Source organism: Typha angustifolia, chromosome 8 (genome assembly GCF_048772165.1).
Source record: "Typha angustifolia cultivar Huaian chromosome 8, ASM4877216v1, whole genome shotgun sequence".
In the NCBI taxonomy this organism is placed as follows: domain Eukaryota; kingdom Viridiplantae; phylum Streptophyta; class Magnoliopsida; order Poales; family Typhaceae; genus Typha; species Typha angustifolia.
Genome location: NC_133246.1, coordinates 5,333,613 through 5,358,006, shown reverse-complemented (window position 1 = coordinate 5,358,006; position 24,394 = coordinate 5,333,613). Strand labels below are relative to the sequence as shown.

At 35.5% G+C, this 24,394-nt stretch overlaps 3 protein-coding genes across 3 annotated transcripts; all 3 read left to right on the top strand.

Annotated features, from left to right (window-relative positions):
- Positions 1 to 5,822: 5,822 nt before the first annotated feature.
- On the top strand, positions 5,823 to 10,310 carry LOC140765289 (phosphate transporter PHO1-3-like). The gene is made up of 14 exons (XM_073104290.1): positions 5,823 to 6,181; positions 6,280 to 6,580; positions 6,692 to 7,085; positions 7,184 to 7,232; positions 7,329 to 7,400; positions 7,568 to 7,697; positions 7,774 to 7,894; positions 7,982 to 8,231; positions 8,422 to 8,526; positions 8,605 to 8,649; positions 8,740 to 8,892; positions 8,976 to 9,254; positions 9,452 to 9,588; positions 10,087 to 10,310. The coding sequence occupies exons 1-14, from the start codon at positions 5,852 to 5,854 to the stop codon at positions 10,172 to 10,174; spliced, it is 2,454 nt and encodes an 817-aa protein (XP_072960391.1). The 5' UTR covers positions 5,823 to 5,851; the 3' UTR covers positions 10,175 to 10,310.
- Positions 10,311 to 11,964: 1,654 nt separating this feature from the next.
- LOC140764152 (uncharacterized) lies at positions 11,965 to 17,353 on the top strand. The gene is made up of 7 exons (XM_073102548.1): positions 11,965 to 12,381; positions 14,223 to 14,315; positions 14,790 to 14,934; positions 15,044 to 15,154; positions 15,237 to 15,319; positions 15,452 to 15,509; positions 17,026 to 17,353. The coding sequence occupies exons 1-7, from the start codon at positions 12,106 to 12,108 to the stop codon at positions 17,103 to 17,105; spliced, it is 846 nt and encodes a 281-aa protein (XP_072958649.1). The 5' UTR covers positions 11,965 to 12,105; the 3' UTR covers positions 17,106 to 17,353.
- Positions 17,354 to 20,395: 3,042 nt separating this feature from the next.
- On the top strand, positions 20,396 to 22,104 carry LOC140764151 (AAA-ATPase At3g50940-like). The gene is made up of 2 exons (XM_073102546.1): positions 20,396 to 21,442; positions 21,528 to 22,104. Exons 1-2 carry the CDS (start codon positions 20,420 to 20,422, stop codon positions 21,993 to 21,995), a joined length of 1,491 nt encoding a protein of 496 aa, XP_072958647.1. The 5' UTR covers positions 20,396 to 20,419; the 3' UTR covers positions 21,996 to 22,104.
- The last annotated feature ends 2,290 nt before the right edge of the window (positions 22,105 to 24,394 follow it).

Genomic DNA, 24,394 nt, shown 5'->3' with positions numbered 1-24,394 from the left:
TTCGAACGACCAAAACACCATATCTGTATATGTGAACATCTGAGTTCGCGTTCGAACGCGGTGTCAATGCGGTGACTTATCTTCTCTAAAACTTAAAAAAATTTAATCTGAATCTTATCAAAACTTGTAGATATGCTCGTGAACATGTATAAAAAAATACTTACATTATTTTATACATATAACTTAAGATACTTTTTGCACATATTCGCTAAATTATATAACTCGATATTTCAATAGAGAAAATATAGTAATTTCATTAAAAATAGGATTTTATATGTAAATTTCCCTAAAAATATAAAACCCAAGATAGGTTACTTAACAATGTAAGATATCTTAAAACCTAAGATAGGTTACTTAACAATGTAAGAATAGTTTAATCACAGGCTGTGTCTTTTCTTTTGTAGTAGTAATAATTATGCCAAAAGCCTACTTAGGATACCACTGAGGAGAAACAATTATACATATTTATATGAAGTTATTGCTTTCTTATGGTGTTATATGAACCCAAGAAGGAGTACTGAAAGAAAAATGCAATCAAACTCAGATCCAGCAATATGTGTTTATGTGATTGGTTTCAGGATCAAAGGTGACATGGGAGGATAGATAAATCTCGAACGTTAAATGTTTTAAAACCCATGTCTTAGTTATGTGACTCAGATTCTTTATTGAAATGTAGTTTTTTTTTTGTGAGAGAGAGGAGTGAAAATTTAAAGATGTTTCATTAAACTAATATTGTTGTGATTCAAACTAAGAATATGATATGAGATAGTTCCCTAGCTTTTCAAAAAAAAATTTGGTTTTCTAGTAGTTATTTGCTTGTCGAAGAATAAGAGTCCTTATCAACCAATACTGTAGGTGTTGGGCCTTGTTGTTCGAACATTCTGGCTAGGCATTCAAACGCTAATACCCAAAAGTAGGAAAAAGATTTTTGCGTTTGAACATTTGCAAGGCCATTCGCACGCCAATAACGGAGAGAAAAAAAGGGATTTGGGCGTTCGAATGCCTAATGGGCCATTCAAATGCTCGATAGAGACTCACCTGGAGTAATATTTTTTAGTCTTTTATCAAGTCATTTGCTTAAGAGTATCTAATTATTGTGAGTCGGACTAAGCAACTTGGGTTAGGCCGACTGAGTTGTAGGTAGCAACCTACAAATAGTTATGGTGCGCACCTAAGCAATTGCTTTGGAATTAATCGACTCTTCTCCTTTTTCTCCTCTCTTTCTCCCACAACCTTCTCTTAATCTAGCCGACCACCATTGTTGGCCGAGCTCCCTTCCCTTCCGTCCGATCGCCCCTTTCGTTGGCGAGAAACAACTCATTAATTCCCTCATCTTCTCAGTCTTGCACAACACTCCGACCTACCATACATCTCAATTAATCCATCTTCATTAAACCTAGCCGAGCTCCACCACATCCATCACTTGGCCTTGCTTTGTCGATCCATTTTGATAGATTTATCAAACCCTAAAACATTATTTTAATCCATTTGTTGAATCTCAAGGACCCTCTTAAGTCTTAACCTTGAAGATTCACAATAGACCTAGCTTCCAAATCAGAGGTTGGATCGTGAATCAGAGGACATATTCGAACTCGTATCTCTCAAAGAAGTAAGAAGACGCCAAAGGATAGCTAATTGAAGACGACTCCTACTAGAATGCTAATACAATATGAGCCCTTTAATATTTAATTTTATTATCCAATAATCACAATCTTAAATTAAAATCATAGCTCCACCATTGAAGGCACATCTTGTTATCTATTATCTATCCGTCTAGGAGCACCATAAAAAAACATGATGCATAAATTATGTAATAAATTAAGTTTTCATATTAACAGATTATTTAATGCAAATCACTATCAATTTATAGAGTTTCAACCTCTTCAGACATCCATGGAAGGAAGCAATCAAATTATGATTAGACTGAGATGAGGCAGATCTCCATTCTAAGGTGTTTTTGGCCAATTGCTAGGGTAGTCATTAAAATGGTTAACCTAATCCTTGTGAGAAAAACTGACTAGTTTCCCATTAATTTTATGGGCCCTCCTCATAGAGCTAAAAGGCTCATCTAAGTAGTGTCTTTTACACTTTGAAGAAGAGATTTCATGCATATATATATATATATATGCTGCCCATGCATAGTGTCATGTCAATGAAGCACATCATCACCTTTTTCTTTGGCTTTGGCATTCAACACCTTTTATATACAACTTTTTATCAAATTGTTACAGCAATTATGCTATAATAGTAGTGCAAAGGGAATATTCAACAAATATTCCGTATGGATTTAAGCACCAATGATGCACCAAATCTTATGTAGTGACCATTTTGAAGATTGAGTGTTTCTTTTTCCTTATTTCTTTCCTATAGGATTTAAAGAGATACTAATATATCATAAGGATAATTCTATCTAGACAACAATATGAAATATGGCATATTTTTATACAAAGTTCGGGATTTATTTTTCGTGACATATTGACTCCTTTAATTATATAAAATCTCTAAAATAACTCTTTTGTGTTAGTTATTCCTTAGAAATTTTCTTTGAAAAACTATCTTGATTATGAGAGTAGGATAGCTATTTAATATTTTTCATTAACACCGACAAAGAGTAAGAAATATTAGCAAATGTCATAAAAAGTTAGAGGTTTTAATATAAAAAAATTGGTTATAATTCAGAGAGTTTAAAAAAGAAATTAACCCTAAATCATAGACAGAGTTTTAACCGAGAGACGAAAGATGCTAAAGAAAATATGCTCGAATTTATATTGTATGAGTATTCTCGGGTTCGAATTCAGCAATACCGGTTTAACTTACCATTGTCTTCAAACTTTTCACATATATCATCAAATAATTTATATATAGAACCTTAATCAATCAAATAGGTAAGTTTAAGACGGCAAGTTTGTTGTGGAATTGGATCTTTAACTACCCCTTAAAGCTAATTATCTTTAAATCATCTCAGAACCCATTCTCATCTCTATCTTCATTATCATTAGCCTAGTTGTATCACACCATCCCCCCCTTTATTCTCAAATATTACATATGACTAAGATTACACTATAAGTGAGAAAAATAATAAATAACACCCTATATTTTGATTACATTACAATTCAAGCCCTCTCCTTGTTAAAAAAAAAATTAACCCTGAGTTAAGTCAGCCTAACAAGCACTTAGGGATGGAATAAAAAGTTGAATATTAGCATCCTTTTAAATGATATTACAATTCAAGCCCTCTCCTTGCTTTATTTTTTTTAATCTAATATAACCTTTGAGATTAAATGATAGTAGTTTCTCTTTGTCTTAACATATCACAAGCCGGTAAACTAATCGTATGCTAACCCTTTCCTGATATATGGATCGGATAGCTAGACAAACCATAAAAAGCCTAAACTATGCATATATACTTTTTAGGTAAAAAAATCCACTAAATATCAACTCCAATGGTTATATGAAAATTAAAGTCGGTTCATTGACCACTAAGTGACAACGGTGACTTAATAATAGTATTTTAGATTTATTAATCTTATAGGATTAGAATACATGAGAGGTGGTAGTATAGTAACTTTCTTTCTATGAATATATTAACCTAATAGTCAGATTCGATTCTATCTATCTATTAATCTATCAACCCAGTAGTTGACTTAATCCGTTTTCATAAATAAAAGGCTCTATTTATAAATAATTAAAAGATAAATATTTATTTGTTATAAAATCAAAAGCAGAGCGTTATTTGTAACATCTATCGATGTACTTAAGAACATTTATAAACTAGAAATTTATATTTTATACGACAAATGGTCTTGACTGAGGATTTAAAATCAGAATATCTGATTCACTATATTAACTCATTAATTACTCTAAAAACTTAAGGTACTAAAAAAATATATATTAATCTTTATAATTTATATTCTAACATGCATACTTTGTTAAGTAATCTTCTAAGCCATGCAACTTCTTTTGCCTCGTCACAAGATAATGTATTTTAAAACTTAAAAAAAAGGCAAGCATGAATCCTTTTGGTAGTGGAAGAGTCCTCATTTCATTATTTTATTTTTCCTCCAATAATTGAAGAAAGTATCCCTCGCCTTTGTCATTGTGCAAGTCACAGCCTCTGCGTCAGTCACTATTGCATCAGCAAAAGCCTTTTAATTTCTCCCTTTATGAGTTTCTGGGTGAAAGAAGAGCTACTATAAACTATTCACTAAAATATAATATTAAGTTAGTACTATACTGAAATCGTTGTCTCGGACAGTGAATTTTAGTCATTATAAATCTCTTTTAGAGAAAGCGATTTTTTCTATATAATAATGGTGAAAAAAAATTCGTTGTCTAAGACAATAATTCTTTTAGCAGTTTTTCAGTGTATTGAAAACGACTAAGAATCGTTATTTGAGACAACGATTTTATTATAGTATTAGTTTAGAAAATAGTTTAAACAGTGATATAGTTTGATAAATATTTATATTATAGTAATATTTGGGTCAAAAACTCAAAAAGAGCAGCCTTTTACCTCTTTTAAAATGAAAGGGTCATTACTTTTTTTAGAGTTTTAATAATAATAAGATTGAGCTCTTAAACTTAAATATGTTTATTTTTTGTACTAGATGTGTACTTACTTTTATAAGGAAATATATACAACTTGCAAGGGTCCATTTTCCCCAATATTACATTGTTATGCTCTAAAAATATTTTCTCTAAAATTATATTAATAATAAGGGAAACTATATTTTACCTCTGTATGATTCGAGAAATAAGAGGATCAAACCATTTCTTCCGACTCTTTTTCAAATTCGATAAATGTTGGTTGATCGTATATTTCATTATAGTTATATGTTTCAGAGTATCATTTCCTATTTGACCCCTTTGAATTCCATATTCGAAGTTGTAATCGGATCTATTCATTAAAAAGAATCGATTCGATACATTTCTTATGTACCCATAGGTGCTATATTGGATTTGAATTAGATTTCGGATCAATCTATATTGATTGACTGCCTCCATTATGTTGTTGCTAGCAAATACCGTTGTTTTTATTTATGTCACTCCACTATTTATGATTATATCCAAATCGAAATAGTTATTCTTTTAATCATTTTTGACTGATCAATTTTGAAGATACTAATTAAAGACAAAGTTGTAGATAATTAGATAAGTTTTCTAATGCATATAAAATAATATGTATCAGATTTTATATAATAAAGATATGACAAAAGCATACATGTATCTAATATTTTTATAATATATTTATTATCTAAATTCGATTGATATTATTTTAGATGCATTGAAAATTTTGTTCAAATATTTACAATTTTTTCTCTCCAAATTTAACATATAGATTCAAATATGACGGGGAGAATAAAATTTTCATAAGCATATCTAGGTTGAGGTAAAATATATAAAAAGAATTACATAATAAGATATTTGGTTTCAAAACCAAATTATAGGAGTATAATATTAAAATTCTCTAATTGTAAAACAATTTATTTTGATCTTATATTAACTAATCTAGATTAAATGGAACTAGAGGAGATTTTGAACTTTTGATTGTTTTTTCTAGCACCCAAATAAAGTGACAAGCCAGCACAAAACAAAGGCAGGGCCCACTCCATGCACCCCCTCCCCCCCCCCCCCCCCCCCCCCCCCCTCTCTCTCTCTCTCTCTCTCTCTCTCTCTTGCCACCTTTCTCCCCTCTTCCTCTTCCTCCTCCTCCCTAGGAGAATCCAAGCACCAAAACCCAAGTGGTGGAAGTTCCTCAGTATATTTAACACCCAAAGCCTTTATACTTGGTATATCTTAGAATGTGCTGTTCCCCATCACCCACACTTGATGCCCTCCTCTTCTCCTTCCCATGCTAATCTCATCAACTATATATATATATTCTCTCTCACGGGTCTCTCCTCAAACGCTCACCCATAACCCCAAGGAGCAGAGGAGAAGCAGGGGAGCAGAGATGGTGAAGTTCTCCAAGCAATTTGAAGGCCAACTTGTTCCAGAATGGAAGGAAGCCTTTGTGGATTACTGGCAGCTGAAGAAGGACCTCAAAAAGATGCAAGTCCATGGCCTTGTTTACCAAGAAGACAAGCCACTGCGTCCTACTTTGGCTCACAGCCTCCTCTCTCCATTGAAGAAGCTCCCTCTCTTTGGTTCTCATGCACACAAGGACCATGGCGTCATTCAGGCACTTACAAACTCTCTTGCCGTTTCCTTTTACTTGGTTCCCATGTTCATCGTACGTCGATCTTAGCGTGTACGTGTTGCATTGTGGCGTTTGCTTAGGTTCACAAGAAGCTCGCGAGCTCCGAGAGCAAAGGGGATGTCTACGAGACCGAGTTGCTAGACCGGTTCGCCGACACGGATGCGGCGAAGGAGTTCTTCGCGAGGCTGGACCTTCAGCTCAATAAGGTGAACCAGTTCTACAAAAGGAAGGAGGGTGAGTTCATGGAGCGAGGAGAGCTACTAAAGAAGCAGATGGAGATCCTCCTCGATCTCAAGGCGGCGCTCAAACAGCGGCGAGGAGAGAAGGGTCTGAGCAATGACTCGAAGGATGATCCTTCCATATCTTGTTCAGTTGCATCCGGTGTGCTATCCTCTTATTGCTTCTATATCTGAACAAGAGATGATTGTCATATTACATTAATTCTGGCGTCATTATAAGTTCTTTTTCTTTCTTTCTTTCTTTGGACAACAGAGGGATCCACACAGGTCGTAATAGAAGAAGAAGAAGAACAGCAACAACAAATTCAAGAGACACAAACAGGAGAATTTATAGAGAGGGTAGATGATTCAGGAGGTCTTATCAAGGCTAGAAGAGAGGAAGGGAAGCTAAGAAGCCTTTCAGGAAGGGTAATAACTTGCCAGGGGAAGAACCTAAAGATCAATATACCCCTCACAACACCAACTAGGACCATCTCTGCTATCACTAACTTAGTGTGGGAAGACTTAGTTAGCCAGTCAAAGAAGTATGGCCTTGAGGGGGGCAATAAGGTCAGCATCAATAAGACCAAGCTTCACCATGCAGAGAAGATGATCAGAGGGGCTTTTGTTGAGTTATACAAAGGATTGGGCTACCTTCGAACGTATCGGTGAGTTATGATCTCGTAGAAAAGATTCTTATGATCTACGGAAGAAAATAATAGTCGAGCATGAATTTTAATGGTTTGAGGTGATGCATGTTTTGCAGGAACTTGAACATGCTGGCTTTCGTAAAGATTCTGAAGAAGTTCGACAAGGTCATCTATCGTCATCTTCTTATCGAATTAAGTTAGTTCTTTTGAATTTGTTCATGTGTGCCGTTGCTGAACTGATGTTAATTGTTCATATCTCAGGTGACAGGAAAAGAAGTCATGCCCATATACCTGAAAGTAGTAGAGAGCTCCTATTTCAATAGCTCAGACAAGGCAAATTCCTCTCTCTGATTATTTCGTGACTAAGTTTCCTCGATCTGATTTGATGCTTCTTTAATTCCGTCGAAATATAAGAAACAAGATTTGTTGTTACTACAATCTTTACTAGATCAGAAGTATAATAAAATTACCCAAATGTGTTATTAAAATTATATGGACAGGCAATTAAGCTTATGGATGAGGTTGAAGAGCTATTTGTCAAGCATTTTGCTGAAGATAACAAGAGGAAGGCCATGAAGTATCTCAAGCCTCGACAGCGTCAAGAATCGCATGCTGTCACCTTCTTCATCGGTAAATAACTTAGAATTTGTAACATTACTAGTGAATGTTCATTTGTTTCTCATAATACTATTGAATTCATCTTTAGGACTATTTGCGGGATGCTTCATCGCACTGTTCATTGGCTACTGCATCATGGCACATATAGCTGGGATGTACACTGGTCGATCGGACTCTGTATACATGGAAACCGTCTACCCTGTTCTTAGGTAACCAACCACCTAAATCAGACTACAAAATTCAAATGTTTAATTTCGTCGAGAAGTTATTGATGTTGTATGCCTTATTGCCTGCAGTATGTTCAGCCTTCTTTTTCTGCACTTATTTCTCTATGGATGCAACATCTTCATTTGGAGAAAGACGCGCATAAATTATACATTCATATTTGAATTTTCACCTACAAAAGAGCTGAAATATAGGGATGTATTCTTGATATGCACTACATCCATGACAGTAGTGGTGGGAGTGATGCTTGCCCACTTGACTCTCACTGTCAAAGGGCATTCCTCTACTGAAGTTCAAGCAATTCCTGGAATTTTACTTTTGGTAAGCTTAAATAACAATCTTTAGTTCTTTATGTTCTTGTGGAATTGATCCAACGGATTATCCACCATAATTCAAACCACTAACTAAAAGAATATAGAATCTATCCATGTAGTGGACTACTGCAACAATATTCTTGCCACCTTATGCACTTCATTTTGGCATAATAAGATGCTTTTCTGATCTGCTACAGATGTTCATCACACTGCTTGTTTGCCCTGTCAATATCCTCTATCGATCGAGTCGCTATCTCTTCCTTCGAATCATAAGGAACATCTTCTTGTCCCCTTTGTACAAGGTATGCCATTGTCACTCAAGGATAAGCAGATCATGTTGATACTTAACAGAATTCGTTGCTAACTCTAGGTAATTGCAGGTCATTATGGTTGATTTTTTCATGGCTGATCAGCTCTGCAGCCAGGTATTCAAGAATTTTTATGTTCTCATGACTTTTTCTACAGTCCATCATAGTGTTATAGTAAAAATTAAGTACTTTTCTTGATGAAACTAGGTCCCGTTGCTTCGGAATCTGGAGAACATTGCTTGCTACTACATAACTGGCAGTTATAAGACACAAGACTATGGATACTGCATGAGAACTAAGCATTTCAGAGATTTGTCTTATGCTGTGTCCTTCCTCCCATATTACTGGAGAGCCATGCAGGTCCATATCTCATTCACACTCATGGTCTTCTCTTGATAATTGAAGAATTCTATGTTAAATGTTGAATGTTTTGGATGTCATAGTGCGCGAGAAGATGGTTCGACGAAGGAGAGACGAGCCACCTCATTAACTTGGGGAAGTATGTGTCTGCCATGATGGCAGCTGGTGTGAAAGTAGCATATGAGAAGGAGCAGAATGTTGGATGGCTCTCCCTAGTTGTCATCGTGTCGACCACCGCAACCGTGTACCAGTTGTATTGGGATTTCGTAAAGGATTGGGGCTTGCTTCAGTTTAATTCAAAGAATCCATGGCTTAGGAACGATTTAATTCTTCGAAGGAAATATATATACTACTTGTCAATGGTATGAGCTAGCCTTTTCATCAAGAACTTATAGTCACCATAACTCCACACACTTTTTAGTGTTTATATTCTGCAGCATTTCTCTGAAGAAAATTGCTTACAATTGGGTAGATTTATAATACTTTTACGATCATCTAATCTTCCATCTTGAATTCTTTCTGGTCTGAGTTGTTGGTAATAATTTTGTAAATTTTGCAGGGTCTGAATCTTGTCTTAAGGCTTGCCTGGCTACAAACTGTTGTCCACCCTAATTTTGGAAGTTTGGATTCTAGAGTAACTTCATTCCTTTTAGCTGCTCTTGAGGTGATTCGCCGAGGGCATTGGAATTTCTATAGGTAAACCACAGTCGAAACGTATTGATAATATACACTTCCATAGTTTTCTTAACAAAAGTTTTACGCGAGCCGCCAAACTATCATTGCCAGGGTTCTGAAAGATGTAATGCATACAGCTGAAATTAACTAAATAAGTATCTAATAATCTTATATCACTCAATGGAAATTTGATCCTAAACTACGATCGATAACCTATGATCAATCATAGTTTTAGCACATCGATCAAACTTACGAAGTTACACCATAAGCCCTAGTGCTGAATTAGGTGCTTGTGAACTTTTCACATATAAGATTTGCTCAAAAGTGATGCAGAAAAAGTTAATAACTATGAAGTTGCTAAATATGCAGCAAAAAATATGAGGAGAAGTGCTCTCAAAAGAATCATACAAGTTCTTGATTTAGCTCTTCAACACAATTGATAGAGTTCAGCTAGATTTGTGTTCATATCTAGGAATATATTTTGTTACCACACTGACAGAAAATTTATTGATGTTTTAGGTTGGAGAATGAGCATCTAAACAATGCAGGAAAGTTCAGAGCTGTGAAGACTGTTCCACTGCCTTTTCATGAAGTGGACCAAGATTAACTATTTGATTGATGAGATGGATCATAGGATTGATCATAACTCCAAGTGATCCAATGTACCCAAGTTTGATATAACAAAATATACAAATCAGTATACAATAATTTGTTCTTGGTGATATAAATGGTAAAATGGTATCATTTCTCATCCATTTTGGTTTATATATTCTTCCCTTCCTATTGAACAGTAATGTGTAGATAAAATTTAGTCAACAAGAAGAATGTGTGCAAGTGCATTGCCCCTCTCTCTCTCTCTCTCTCTCTCTCTCTCTCTCTCTCTCTCTCTCTCTCTCTCTCTCTCTCTCTCTCTCTCTCTCTCTCTCTCTCTCTCTCTCTCTCTATATATATATATATATATATATACATACATACATATGCATATATATTTATAGAGAGAGTGAGAGTTAGACTAGAATAATATAAGGTTAAATACATTTTACTCTTTATGCCTAAGATTATTTTACCTTAATACTTAAAAAGTTTCAAACTAGTCACTCTACTTAGGGCTGTCAAAATAATCAAGCCAACTTGAGCTCGGCCCGTTAAGGCTCAACCAAGCTCGCCTAAAAAATAAGTTGAGCCGGTATTGATCTTTAAAACAGGGTTGAAAAAACTTCGAGCCAAACTTGATTATGAACGGGCTCAATAATGCTCAAAATAATTATACTATGTATGTATGTATATATATATGAGTAATACTTTCCATATTATAACATATTTTTATTATATTTTAAATTTTATTAAGTGGATTATTATTTACTGGGATCTTATAGAGTTTAGTTCTGAATTTTAATAAAAATTTTAAGTACTTTTATTAGTTTATATTTTCAATTAGGCCTTGTTTTAAGCTTTATTCAAGTTTAATTTATTTCAAGCTAGACGAGGCTCAAAATTTGGCTTAATTAAGGCTTAAAATTGCTCATCGGCTCGTTTAAATAAGCTCCATTTGAATTCAAATTAGCTCGAAATTGGCTCAAATTGAAATGATTTTAATTTAAGCTTGATCACAAATCTAAGCTTGAAATTATTTTTAATTCAAGCAAGCTTAGCACAATTACACCTGCTATCTTATAACTAAAATATGATTACTAATTTTTTTGTCAAATTTAACTAAACCTACTCAAATAATTTTCAAAATTAGTTTTTTCCTTGATTTCTTATATTTTATACACCAAAATACCTTATTCTTCTTCTTACCCAAAAAATAATATAAATAACCTCTCTTTCTCACCTCTCTCCACTATTGTCGTCATCGCTTCCTCCTTCCTCCTACTAGAGAAAGGAGTAAAGAAGAGAGGGAGGGGTGGGATGGTTTCTGGCGAGTGTGAGCGACGGCAGTGTAGAAAATAAAAAGACTTAGAAGTTAATTTACGTGTGTTAAATTAAATTGTGATAAGTATATAAACTAGTTTAAATTTTTTTTAATTTTTCTTTTTAATTCTTCACTTTATATCACACCATTATTTCAAAATAGAAGTGAATGTATGAATAATTATTTTTAGAATAAATTATTTTGGTAAAACAAATTGCTATTCTTATTCCAACCCTATTCCAATTCTAAATCAGAACTAGGATACTTTAAATAAGTTCTGGTTCAGGATAATTATATTTAGATCATAACTTATTTAAGAGTAGCTAACCTATTTATAACCCAATAAAATATAATTATGGCCAGAATAACTCATTCATCACCCAGATGATAATTTGTTTATTACTTGAATAATTTATATAAACCCATTTAAATTTAATCCCTGGTATTTAATATTTCAACCAGTAGTTAACCCTGGCCAAGCTGACACTAAATCGATTGCCTGGTCCTAAACCAACGTAAACCCTAAACCCTCGTTCTTACCCGCCTTTCCCACCACAGAACGGCTCCGTTCAAGTAGTCGTCGTCGCCAAGCAGAGAGAAGAAGAGGGAGAAGAAGAAGAAAGATGGTAAGGCCGTACGCAGTGAAAGGGCGAAGGAAGCGCCCGAAGAGAGAGGTAGAAGAGGTGATCGAAGAACAAGAAGTGGAAGAAGTAAACGAGGAGGAGAATAGAGGAGAGGTCGAGGAGATGGAAAAGGAGGGGGAGGGGAGTCAGGATGCAGTCGCCGACGAGATGGTTGGGCTCCCGGTTGTCGCGCGGCCGATCGATGATGCGAGGAAGCAGAAAGGTGTCATCTTTGTGCTTGAGAAGGCCTCGCTCGAGGTCGGCAAGGTTGGAAAGGTAAGTGCCCGGGGTCGACATTAGGGTTTTAATTTGGACTATGGTAATTGATCTGTTTTTTCTACTCTGCTCGTGGATTTGAGTATAAAAAAAAAAAGTCCTTTTTTTGTCACTGATTTGTTGCTTTTTGAATTAGAGTCTTGAGTTTAGACCAGTAAAAGTTTCTTATTGGGAAGTTCTGTCAAGGGTTATATAATTTGTTTCAGAACTAGGGTCTATATCTGGAGTTTGATTTGGGTTTTTCTTTTTTTATCAGTGGTGTTGATAGTAGAATTCAGGTTCCTTGGGATGAGGGTGGCTGAATGAGGCTCTTATATTGGTTTGTGCTCAAGGTTTATTGTGGGTTTGATGGTACTTTGCTTCTTTAATGCAAGGAGAGGAAAGGGAGTGGAACTTTGCTGATTCTGGATGTTGTGAAGGGTGTCAGAAGATGTTAAAAAATTAAGTTTCGGATATAACGTTCTATGTGGACTGTGGATATGATTTTTGCTGTGTTATATCAAAATTGAGGATGTGGCTGCAATTTAGAATTCACAGTTTTCTGGAGGGATCAACCAGGTTATGGCTAAAACTAGGCTTAAGTTAAAAAGTCCGGCAGATTAGTGCTAGATTGCTATTTATTTGCACCTAAGATTCAATCAGATTTTTATTGGTTGTTATTTGCTTTAGGGATCAATTGGGATTTTGTCTTTGACATCCTGCCTCAAATCCAAGAGAATACACTTTAGGCACTTACAAATAGACCTGCACATATGATGATATGAAATAATGTTCTTGTTTATGTCGGAGAACCAACAGTGTACAGGCATTTTATTAATTGAAAAGTTGTTGTAGCAAGTGATCCTTTACATATAATCACACATCAAATCCATCGATTGAAGAATTATCAATTCTAACAAACTGTTCACTATATTCTGCATCATTTAAGTCAGTAACATGTAAGATAGACAAATGAATCCAATTCATGAATCTTAGGTTTAAGTTAGTACGATGTTAGATCGACAAAGGAATTCAGTCCAGAAATCTTAGGTAAATGGCATGAAATCCAAAGCTCCGTTTGTTGAATTATGTCTCCTAAACTAACAAACAATGTTAACATGTCACAACTCAACCTTCTGAATTTAACCGGAAATGAAATGTCGTAATCTCAGATAATTTGACTTGGCTTAACATGAATCATGGTAGTATCCAAGGAATATCTTGGAAGTATTTGAGCGATATCTTCAATATTAACTGTATTCTGAAAATTCATATACTTGAAGGAGGCTTCCGATACATATCTAGTAGAATCCGACAAGTATTGCATCAGATACTGTATCCAATATAGATATGCATGGAATAAAAGGAACAAACCTGTGCTTCTTAGCTGCTCTTATTGTGACTATGTTATTAATATGTGAAATCAGGACTCCAAATTATATACATTGAGGATTTTCTTGAAGGTCAAATGCCTTAAGGACCTTAACATCACTAGATTGTGGAATTTAATACAATAAATGGTTGCAAATTCAGTTTTTAATGGAGTTGGATTCCTTAATTATCTATGATTGTTTACAAAGACTTATTTTATGGCTCTTGTTTACTTTGTTGATGAATTACAGTCCTAACTCCTAAATTAACCTATGTCATATGATATATCAGCTGACCTCTAATTTCTCATTATTTGCAGCTCTATATAGTATATACTCATACTATTTGATTACAATAAATGTTGGAGATAATGCATTGACTTCAATCAAGCAGATTGCTGTTGCCTTTGTTATAGAACAATACCCATATTGTATAGTTCCTCCAATCTCTTATGTGCATGTCTCATATACTTTTCTTGTCTTTATTTCCAGAATTTCCAAATTTTGAACTCAGATGATCATGCCAACTATCTAAGAAAGCAGAACCGCAATCCAGCTGATTACAGGCCTGACATTATTCACCAGGTATCTGGATTTCTTAGTACTGTTTCTTTCGCGGCTGTACTTTAAATTGTGTAAGAAAGACATTTTTCATTTTGAGAACGTTATCCTATGAGAGAAGTACTTTGTTGAACCAAAGAAATGTATGCACAATGATCTAAAAGGTGGTTGCATTACGTGGGCTATCAATATACCTGTATAATTTATTATGCAGTTAGGGCTGAAATATTTTTGATGTTAATACCTGAAAGAAGAAACATATCCAAGTACCTAACAAATTTTTTTCTTTGGTTTCTATGCCTAGTGAAGAATGCCTAGATGTTATAAGATCGTGTTCTCCTTTACCTAGATATCTGCATTCCTTGTTAAAATTTGGGCATGTTTGAACAGCCTTATTGGATGCTCCTTTTGCACTGCTTTTACTTTGGACTTCAAACTCAAGTACTATATTGTCATTACTTAATATGATCCTTCAACTTTAACTGACAACCATGCCAGGCACTTCTTGCGATATTTGATAGCCCCCTAACTAAAGCTGGAAGGTTACAAGCTGTTTACGTGAAGACAGAAAAAGGAGTGCTTTTTGAAATTAAACCCTATGTGCGCATGCCGCGTACATTTAAACGGTTTTGTGGCCTCATGTGTAAGTTATAGCAAAGCTGCTCTGCTCATTTTAGCAAAGTTTACTTCTCAAGATCTGGTTATCTGCTTTAATTTCTAAGTAATGATCAAGGTATGCTTCTTTATTGCAGCACAATTACTGCAGAAGTTGAGTATTACTGCTGTTGGGAAGCGTGAGAAACTTCTTAATGTAATAAAAAACCCTGTATCTCGTTATTTACCTCTCAATTCACGAAAAATAGGTGAGAATCTCAATCTTTTTTTTCATAAACAATAGCATAAATCCACATATCTGACTGCTAAGTACTCTACTATGATTTCTAGGCCTTTCATATAGTGCAGAAAGATCAGTTAATTTGTTCGACTATGTTGCAGCAGCTAGTGATGATACCAACCTTGTCTTTGTGGTATGTATAAATTATGACAAAATTGTTGCTTTGGATTTTGTTATCATTGGTATGTATGATTCCTTATCTAGTTTTGATATTTCAGTTTGTTGTCACTGTAAAAAATTTGACCATGTTAGAGCTTTGGTTCAGGTTGGTGCTATGGCCCATGGAATGATTGACAAGGAAAACATGGAAGATTTTATATCAAGTAAGTAATTAAAAAAACATGGAAAATTTTTCACTTACCCAGTGTCAATCAGCATGGCTGTTGCATATGGATCATTATTTGATGATGCGCATTAGTTGATTGTATAAGATCCACTTTCTTTGTATCTTTCTTGCTCACTCGCTTGTGGTTTTAATTACTTTTCTAGTGAAACTTTTGATAAATATCAAATGTCAGGCATATACTATTATTATCAGTGTTTGATGTTAAGGCCTTACCATGAATGTAGATTTATTTAAATTATCCCATTTGTGCTATTCACTGTAGCTTTATTAGTTCTAGGAAACTACAATGGTGGATGTAGAATTCAAGGGTCAGAATGGCAATGCAGGAACAGTTATTAGTTTTAAACATGTAGAATATGTAATCCTATTGGCATTGGTTTCAGCTCAAGGAGAAACCAGTTTTAGGGCAGGAAGCTCGTTCCATTCTGTTTTATCTACCTCAAAGCATGGGATAGCATGTGGGACAGTAATTCTTGTCATGGAATAAGTAGAAAGAATATGCAGATAAATGCATGGTGGAATTAAACCCTTATTTATTTTGATTTATCATATATTGCTTTCTAGTTTGTTTTGCATTGGGATGGAAGGAAACCTTGTTTTCACTTTTTCACACGAAGTTTCATCTCAGATTTTGTACTATAGGAAGCTCAATGGAAGAGAAAAAGAAACATACAACCATAAAATGAAGAATATCCTTTTCTTTCTTTTTTCCATTGGTTTTGTTGAGATTTTCAGATTCATATGAAGGACTTATTGCTCGCTTTTCTGTTGCATACTTTTTAGCCTTTTCGGCAGTCAGACATAGAGATAGGCCTGACTGACAACCATGCACCAGGGCATCTGCTTGTTTGATGCTTTGGATATTTGAACATTGCTCCATTGATATCTAAGAACATGACAGAAATTTGTGTGCACTTTTATCCATCATAGATGATTTTATAAACTTATGTGATCATACGCTTTATGGTAGACTTGTGCATCTTATGATTGGGACTTTCCATGTAATTTTAAGCTGAGTTTGCAGCTTAACAAGTATAGACATAATTCTTGTGATAACTTTTTGGAGGTGACCATTTAAAGTGATATGTCACAATACCATATGGTCCATGTCCTAAAGGTCCTTGTGGACAGTGTTGATTCAGCAATGCCAATTAGATAGTTCTGCCACTGGTAGGAGTACTAATATATCCTCGGATCTAGTTTTAGTAGTTACTGTTAAGCAACCTGTGTACTGTAGAGTCCGAGTCTCTAAGGAAATTCAGACTCCTTTATCTTTCTTACGAAGATACCTGCTAATATTATCTGTGGTATGTTGATCTTGTTAGTTGTTAGGCTCAGTGCAAACTCAATGATGATGAACAGTTTGTTCTTTTGCAGTTCCTTTTCTTCTTTCTTTCTTATCATGCTGACAGATGGAAAAGTCCATATAGTTTCACTGTCATTTATTCCCTTTGTTGTGGCCGATATTAATCCTGTTACATTGTATTTTGCAGTTTGTAATTACCCACTGAGTGCGGCATGCTGTTTAAACCGAATATGCAGTGCGTTGGAGCAAAAGTGGAACATCAGATGAAGCAACTATACAATCTCCATACTTTCCGGATGGTTAATTAATTGTTGGAAGCTCTCCACTTGCTGATGACCTTCTAGGAGTGTCTGTTTCTCCTGGCTTTTATGTTATTAGCTAGTCTTATGTATTAAGGAGGTTTTTCAACTCTCTCAATTTTATGTCTCCCCATTGCATTACCAGTATTTACATCATGTACTTGGATAGTGGAAGTTAAAATTCACTGAGTAATTGCATGAATTTTATTCATTGTATCTTGGTCTGCCATTTGCCATTTGCCATTTGCTGTGTGTATTCATGAAGTTGATGTGCTCCGTGTTGATCTCTGCCAGCTTGAATTGTAGTTTTGTTCAAAGTATAAAGCAAAGGATGTTCATTGTTTTCTGAAATAATGAAACAGGGAGAGTCAGAAAATTATAGGCTTCTAAAACCTGTATATTTTTTTATTTTTCTTTTATCATTCACAAGCCCAAAGGTTAGATGTGGGCTAAGACAAAGGGCCAATCATTTTTAGATACAGAGGTACTTAGATACTATCGAGTTTTTAGTTATCTAGCCTAGACTTCAAATCATATGAGTCGTCGAACAATTATTTCAAACCAAACGTCATTTAGATTTGCTTGAAGTCACTATGTTGTCAAACTGTTCTTCCAAGTTAACTGTATTGTAAGTTATCGATCGAATCAAACTAAGTCATTAAACTATTAACCATCAAACGATTTCTTCATAATATTAGTATTGGAGTTGAACTCATAACTCCCTTAGTCATGGGAAAGGTACCGACCAACTCTAATGTAATTTTCGAATATTGAAGTTGTCGGAACTCATTCTCTCTGAACAACTTTTAAAATTTTGAAACTTGTACGGTTGACTCGTATATGATATAGATTTAGAGGTACTCAATTCAAATCCCATAACAATTATATGTTTAATTCCAAGGATTTCCACACATTTGATTTCAGATGCACATTGCATATATTCCTTGGCATGTAATATTTACTTTTAAAGGATTTCAAATACGAAGAATTGCGCATACTGAATCCTCTACCCTCACAAAATTCCATTCATTATCTACTTAATTAAACACGCTTTAGTCATAAGGAATAATTATAGCATACAGTTGCCAATATATATTAGGCTTGTATAAATCTGACCTTTATCATCTGAGAACATGTATTAATAGGTCCAACAATTAATAGACACCAATTAATGATTCACTAAAAATAATAATTATATTTGATATAACATAAATTTGATATTAAAGTAACAAAGAATAATAAATTTGTTTTAAGAATTTATGATATTTTAAACTAAATGAAGAAAATATCTTTAATTTAATATGAAGTAGCAGTGGTAATTAAATATTATTATTAAATTACTAGAGCAAAATAATAAAAATTCTATTCATATTCGAGAATTGAACGGAGCTAGATGACTAATGACAAATTATACAAAAAGAGAAACGATGGATTTGACTTCAATATTTTGTGAGCAAATTAATTAATAAATCTCTCACCAGATGAACTTTTAAATTCCACTTCTTTGCCAGTTTTGTATATATATATATTGAGAGATAAAATAATGTTGAGTATAGCTGTGTGCTAAACCATGAATGCACCTAAATTAGGTACAGAGTACGTACAAGATCTTTGCCTGCAGTTTAGAGTCACAAGTTCATGCAGTTATATGCATGCAAATAAATGGAGATATTTGTATCAAAAAAGCGTTTAAATATTATCAATAATAAAATTAGCCTCTTAGGAGCTGAGTTCATTTATTTTCTACAGTAGATATATAAATTTATTTTAATAATGGAGTGCACATAAAAGTTTAATGGTGCTGTTACTAAAATTTAAGAAGTTTTGATACAAACAGTTCAAATAACTTCATAAATAAATGTAAGATTAAAAACTCATGGAAGCATGACATGTTCTTCTTCATAGAGTGAAGAACCAAACAAAGGATTCTATTATGATGAAGACAAAGAGAAGATTAAGTACTACTCTTCGATCAACTAATCAGACGGTTTATAACAAGCGATGACTAGCTAGGTATGTTATTTTTGTGGTTATTTCCCTAGAAGAATCAGTATATTCTAGGTTAACTACATTATGCCTTTCTAAACTATCATCGTTTTGATATGTAATAATTTTTAATATTCACGTAAACCCTCTAAACTTATATATATATATATATTCATATAAACTTAAAAAAAATATCTTAGTACAGGGTATATGTGATAAAAAAAAAAGAGAGGTGGTGGCAAGCATCTATGATCATTAGTGCCGTGATCATGCTATGTACAATGGGGAAATGAGGAAGGTACGTGCCATGCATGTGAAGTCAAAATTAACACACATGCATGCATGCATGATAGCTGTGAGTGATCCAAATATTCTTTTGGGAGGCAGGTTTAGTGAAGCTTCCACTCCCTTTCTACCTCTACTAATAATCAAGGTATTTGTTAGTAGATAAACAAAATCTTATTCAAAAATGATGACTAGCAACTGGGCCATCTTCATTCTAGGATATATCTGCCAATGGATAATTAAGAAGACCTATGGACTTGATTATGATGTTGGATTAACTTGTCCAGCGTTTGGATTGAGTGTGGATCCAAAACTAGTCTAGTTTTTCTTACTTTGTTTTTAACATTAATAAGGTATCTTAAATGAGTTTAGAAAATTTAGATGTTTGATTATAACTAATTTAGTAATATAATTATTATCTTTAATGCGATATAAAAAAAATAAGTAAGTTTAGGAGATATTTTTATCTCAAACGATTAAATACTCTTTAAAATGGATAGGTGAAGAGTAAGAGGTGTCAAAATAAATTAGTAGCTTGATTTGAATTTCAAGCCGAGCTCGAGTCCTCAATACTCGACTCTTTGATTTGAAAGTAGTCTAGGTTTAGGTTTAAGCTCGGCTTAACTTCGATTGGACTTAGTTTGAGTTCTGCTTAGGTTTAATCTGGCTAGTTTAGTATTTACTAAATTGGTTTAAAAAACTTAAACTCGATCAAAACGAATACTATTACTACAGTTTGTTTTCTTTCTTTACATAATTATTATTTTTCTCTGTCCTTATAAATCTAATCCTTCACAAGAAGCTGTCCGTAGGTTGACTTGACTCTAAATTAATTAAATTTGTTGTTACCTTCGTCTCCAAGATTACGAATTGGGTCAACTAGAGAAAAACGAAGGTTTCTTAGAATTTATAAGAGAGAGAGAGAGAGAGAGAGAGAGAGAGAGAGAGAGAGAGAGAGAGAGAGAGAGAGAGAGAGAGAGAGGAATCTCCGTAATTGTTACCTTCATCGCCATGGCTACCTCCAAGACCATGGTCTTCTCTGCGGCGACGTCGCTCGCCGCCTCGGCCATCCTCGTCCAGACCTTCGCGTCCCAGTTCATCCCCTTCCCCATCCAACATTACCTCTTCTCCGCCGTCTCTAGCCTCTTCGCCCGCCTCTCCCCCGTGCTCACCGTCGTCGTCGACGAGTCCAACGGCTTCTCCCCCAACCTCATGTTCAAGGCCGCCGAGACCCACCTCGCCTCCATCATTACCACCACCTCCTCCTCCCTCCGCCTCCGCGTCTCCAAGCTCGACGACGCCGACGACCTCGACGTCTGCATGGACAGAGGCGAGCAAATCGTCGAGCAGTTCGAGGGCATCACATTCACCTGGCGCCTCATCGCCCGCGGCCTGCCCGCCTTGGACTTCGCACCCCCCGTCCACCGCCCCCAATTCAACCACTTCTACTACCCGCCCGCCGACGCCCCCCCGGCCGAACCCCGGTCCTTCGAGCTCACCTTCCACAAGAAGCACAAAGATTTCGCCTTGAAGTCCTACCTCCCGTACGTCCTCGCTCGGGCGAAAGCCATCCGCGATGAGGCGCGGACGCTGAATCTGTACACCAACGAGGATGTCTCGTGGAAACCGGTGAACCTCCGCCACCCGGCGACCTTCGGATCTGTGGCAATGGAGGAGGAGGCGAAGCGGGCGTTGAAGGAGGACTTGGAGAGGTTCGTGAAGAGGAAGGCGTACTACAAGAGGATCGGGAAGGCGTGGAAGAGAGGGTACTTACTCCACGGACCGCCAGGGACCGGGAAGTCGACGCTGATCGCCGCCATAGCCAATTTCCTCCGGTTTGATGTGTATGACCTGGAGCTCACCAATGTCAGGTGTAACGCCGTTCTGAGGTCGCTGCTCGTATCCATCGGCAACCGTTCAATCCTCGCCATCGAGGACATCGATTGCTCGACCGAGCTCCAACAGAGGGACGAGGACAAGAATACCAGAGAGGCGCCTCCTTTTTATCGTCCTCCTTGGGAGGAGCAGGATAAGGTAACGTGTTTGCTAAAATGTCGCAATGGAACAGTAAAAATGAAAAGATTGTCTTATTTCTCTCCTCTTGTTTCTCTAACTTTAGGTGACGTTGTCCGGGCTGCTGAACTTTGTCGACGGGCTCTGGTCGAGCTGCGGCGACGAGCGGATCATCGTGTTCACGACGAACTACAAAGAGCGGCTCGACCCGGCGCTGCTCCGGCCGGGGCGGATGGACGTGCATGTGCACATGGGCTACTGCACCCCGGCGATGTTCCGGATCCTCGCCGCCAACTACCACCTGCTCGACCAGCACCCGCTCTTCCCAGAGGTCGACGGGCTGATCCGGGCGGTCGACGTCGCGCCCGCGGAGGTCGCGGAGGAGCTGATGAGGAGCGACGACGGCGAGGCCGCGCTCCGAGGACTCATAGAATCCCTCCGTAGGAAGAAGAAGGAGGAGGAGGAGGAGGAGGAGGTAAATGATAAGGTCGAGGATCATAGAGGAGAGGATGTACAAGATCACAGTGGGGGTGGTGAAGTCCAAGAACTAGAAGACCTTCAGGATTGTTCGTGATTCGTATCTCCCGTTGTTAGACTTCCTGCGATTTCGTCATGGTGGGATTTGAGAGGTAGAGTGAGAAATATTATTACTTGACATTAAAGCAAGTAATCCACATATAAACTCGTATTACTTGGTGGCTAATTCGGAAAGAAGATAATCATAAGAGTATCTTTTGGCGAGAGGCGGATACGAAATCTAATATTTTTTTTTACTTTTTATAAATTACACATTATATTTTATATATTTTATAATCCGACACTTTTTTTTCCTCTATAATTCTCATTTAACACCCTAGATTTTTTTTTGACAGTATTTAAAAAAAATTCTATTATAATATACTAAATTATCCCTATCTTCTTCATTCTATGTCTCTCTTCCAAAAAAAAGAAAAAAAAGAAGATGAATAAGAAAAAGAGGAGGGGAAGGATGAGGAAAGGTGGTGGCTGCAGCAATGGTAGAGGAGATAGGTGGGGAAGATGATGTGAGGCTAGAAAATGAGAGAGAATTGCGGGAGTATTTTAGTAATTTGATTAATGTTAATTAGTCAAAATAATATCAAGTATTAAATAAGGATTATAGAGAAAATAAAGGGGTGAAATCCTTAAGATAGACGAGATTATTGGATGGAGCCGGACCAAGTTTGGGCCAACCGAGTTTCAATATATGTTCATGGCCCGACCCACTAATCACTCGAGCCAAGTTAGAATATTTTAACCCATTATTGCCCACCAGTTTATTAGATATTAAGCTCGGGTTAGATATAATAGGTTAAATATAAAAATATTATATCTTATTAAGTTGAGTTTAATGGGCTTATATGAAGACATTTTAGTTATCTTTTATAGGAACATACTTATATATTGATATATAGTTTACTAAATATCCAATGCGGAACTAAAAAAATTATAAGAATATGCATACATTATGGGTCGGGTCATAGATGAGAGTAATGAATTGGACTTTCGGGCCAGGTCGAGTAGGCAAAGGCTTAGCCCATGGCACCCACTACCATATTGAACTCGAGTCGTGCTTAACCCGATTAAAACTGGGCGGTTTCAGGCCGAATTTAGGCAAGTCGGCCCTAATAATCATGTCTAAAGACGAAATGCGAATTACAAAATAGGTAAATATAGGGCGTGATTTGTAAAAATTCCTTTTTTTCGGTTCATATAATTATTATTATTTCTTTATTACCTTAATGAACTTTTAATTAGGGCATTAAGCCCTATCTTTCTTAGAAAAAATAAGACAAAAGAAGGAGAGGAAAAAATAATGATGGGTGCTAATAGCAAATTGTCGGCTGGATCAAGCTCGACTCATAGCTGACTAGCATTCATGTACAATTATGAAATTAATTTTGTGGATCCGGATCCCTAATTTGTACATAACTTAGTAATTACAAGAGAATAATATTACTCGTATTACAGTTTTTAGAATTCAATCCTCTCGATAATCAGCATGATAATTTGATTTTTAACATGCTTGAGATCAATCTAATCGAGTTTGATCCTTGGATTATTAACATGTTAATGTACCTAAACCGATTAATAATTAAATTATATTTATTTTTTGTTATATAAACTCATTTATGACTCGACACTACAATGTATTTATAATACAATAATTCATTTAACTCGACTATGGTGCGATAATATATTTATTATTTGAATAATTAATTTATAATAGAAAAAAATTGTTAATAACATCAAACTAATTTTATAATATAAAAGAACTATATATAAGTCAAATAAATTTGTTTAAAAGTTATAGCTCAAATAATTTATGTAAATTTATGACCCGAGAAAGTATTTAATTAACTAATCGCCTTATTGTTTAGAAATTTCAATTTGTATGATAGACATGTCTTATTCATATTTTTCAACTCAGACATGGTTTACACTCTTTATTATAAATTGTGGGGTTACTTACGGTGACACTCTTGTACTATATCCAATTTTCACGAAGATTCTTTAAACTTTTTTATATTACAATGTTACTCGTAAACTTTAGAGCAAAGTGAAACTGGTAATGATAGTAACGAAAAACGTGTAGTGTAATGACCAACTATATTTCTAACAAAAAAAAGTTTTGTCATCAATTTAGCCAGTAAAAAGAAATTAATTTCTAAAATTATCTAAATACCCTCAACTAACTTATACAGGTTTTTTAAATAAATCACCCCACTGCATTCCTTATTGCAAACCCACCCCCTGTTGCTTATCTCCTCTACCTTCCCTTGCCTTGCCTCACCGTAGGCAGCATCTGTTAGTAATTTCATGTTTTTGACATGAATTTTTATTAACTTTGAGCTAAGTTTTAAGTGGGGCACATATATTATTAATGATGGTTTAATGGTGGAATTAATTTATCTCAAAGTGTACTTTATTGTCAAATATTCACTTAGTCAAATC

Excerpts from the sequence above, each read along its gene's own strand:
- LOC140765289 (XM_073104290.1), top strand. The coding sequence starts at position 5,852 with ATGCTAATCTCATCAACTATATATATATATTCTCTCTCACGGGTCTCT. Across the intron at positions 7,233-7,328 it reads TTCTGAAGAAGTTCGACAAG|GTGACAGGAAAAGAAGTCAT; the intron begins GTCATCTATCGT and ends TTCATATCTCAG. Across the intron at positions 8,527-8,604 it reads TCTTGTCCCCTTTGTACAAG|GTCATTATGGTTGATTTTTT; the intron begins GTATGCCATTGT and ends AGGTAATTGCAG.
- LOC140764152 (XM_073102548.1), top strand. The coding sequence starts at position 12,106 with ATGGTAAGGCCGTACGCAGTGAAAGGGCGAAGGAAGCGCCCGAAGAGA. Across the intron at positions 15,155-15,236 it reads TCTCAATTCACGAAAAATAG|GCCTTTCATATAGTGCAGAA; the intron begins GTGAGAATCTCA and ends TATGATTTCTAG. Across the intron at positions 15,320-15,451 it reads ATACCAACCTTGTCTTTGTG|GTTGGTGCTATGGCCCATGG; the intron begins GTATGTATAAAT and ends GCTTTGGTTCAG.
- LOC140764151 (XM_073102546.1), top strand. The coding sequence starts at position 20,420 with ATGGCTACCTCCAAGACCATGGTCTTCTCTGCGGCGACGTCGCTCGCC. Across the intron at positions 21,443-21,527 it reads CTTGGGAGGAGCAGGATAAG|GTGACGTTGTCCGGGCTGCT; the intron begins GTAACGTGTTTG and ends CTCTAACTTTAG.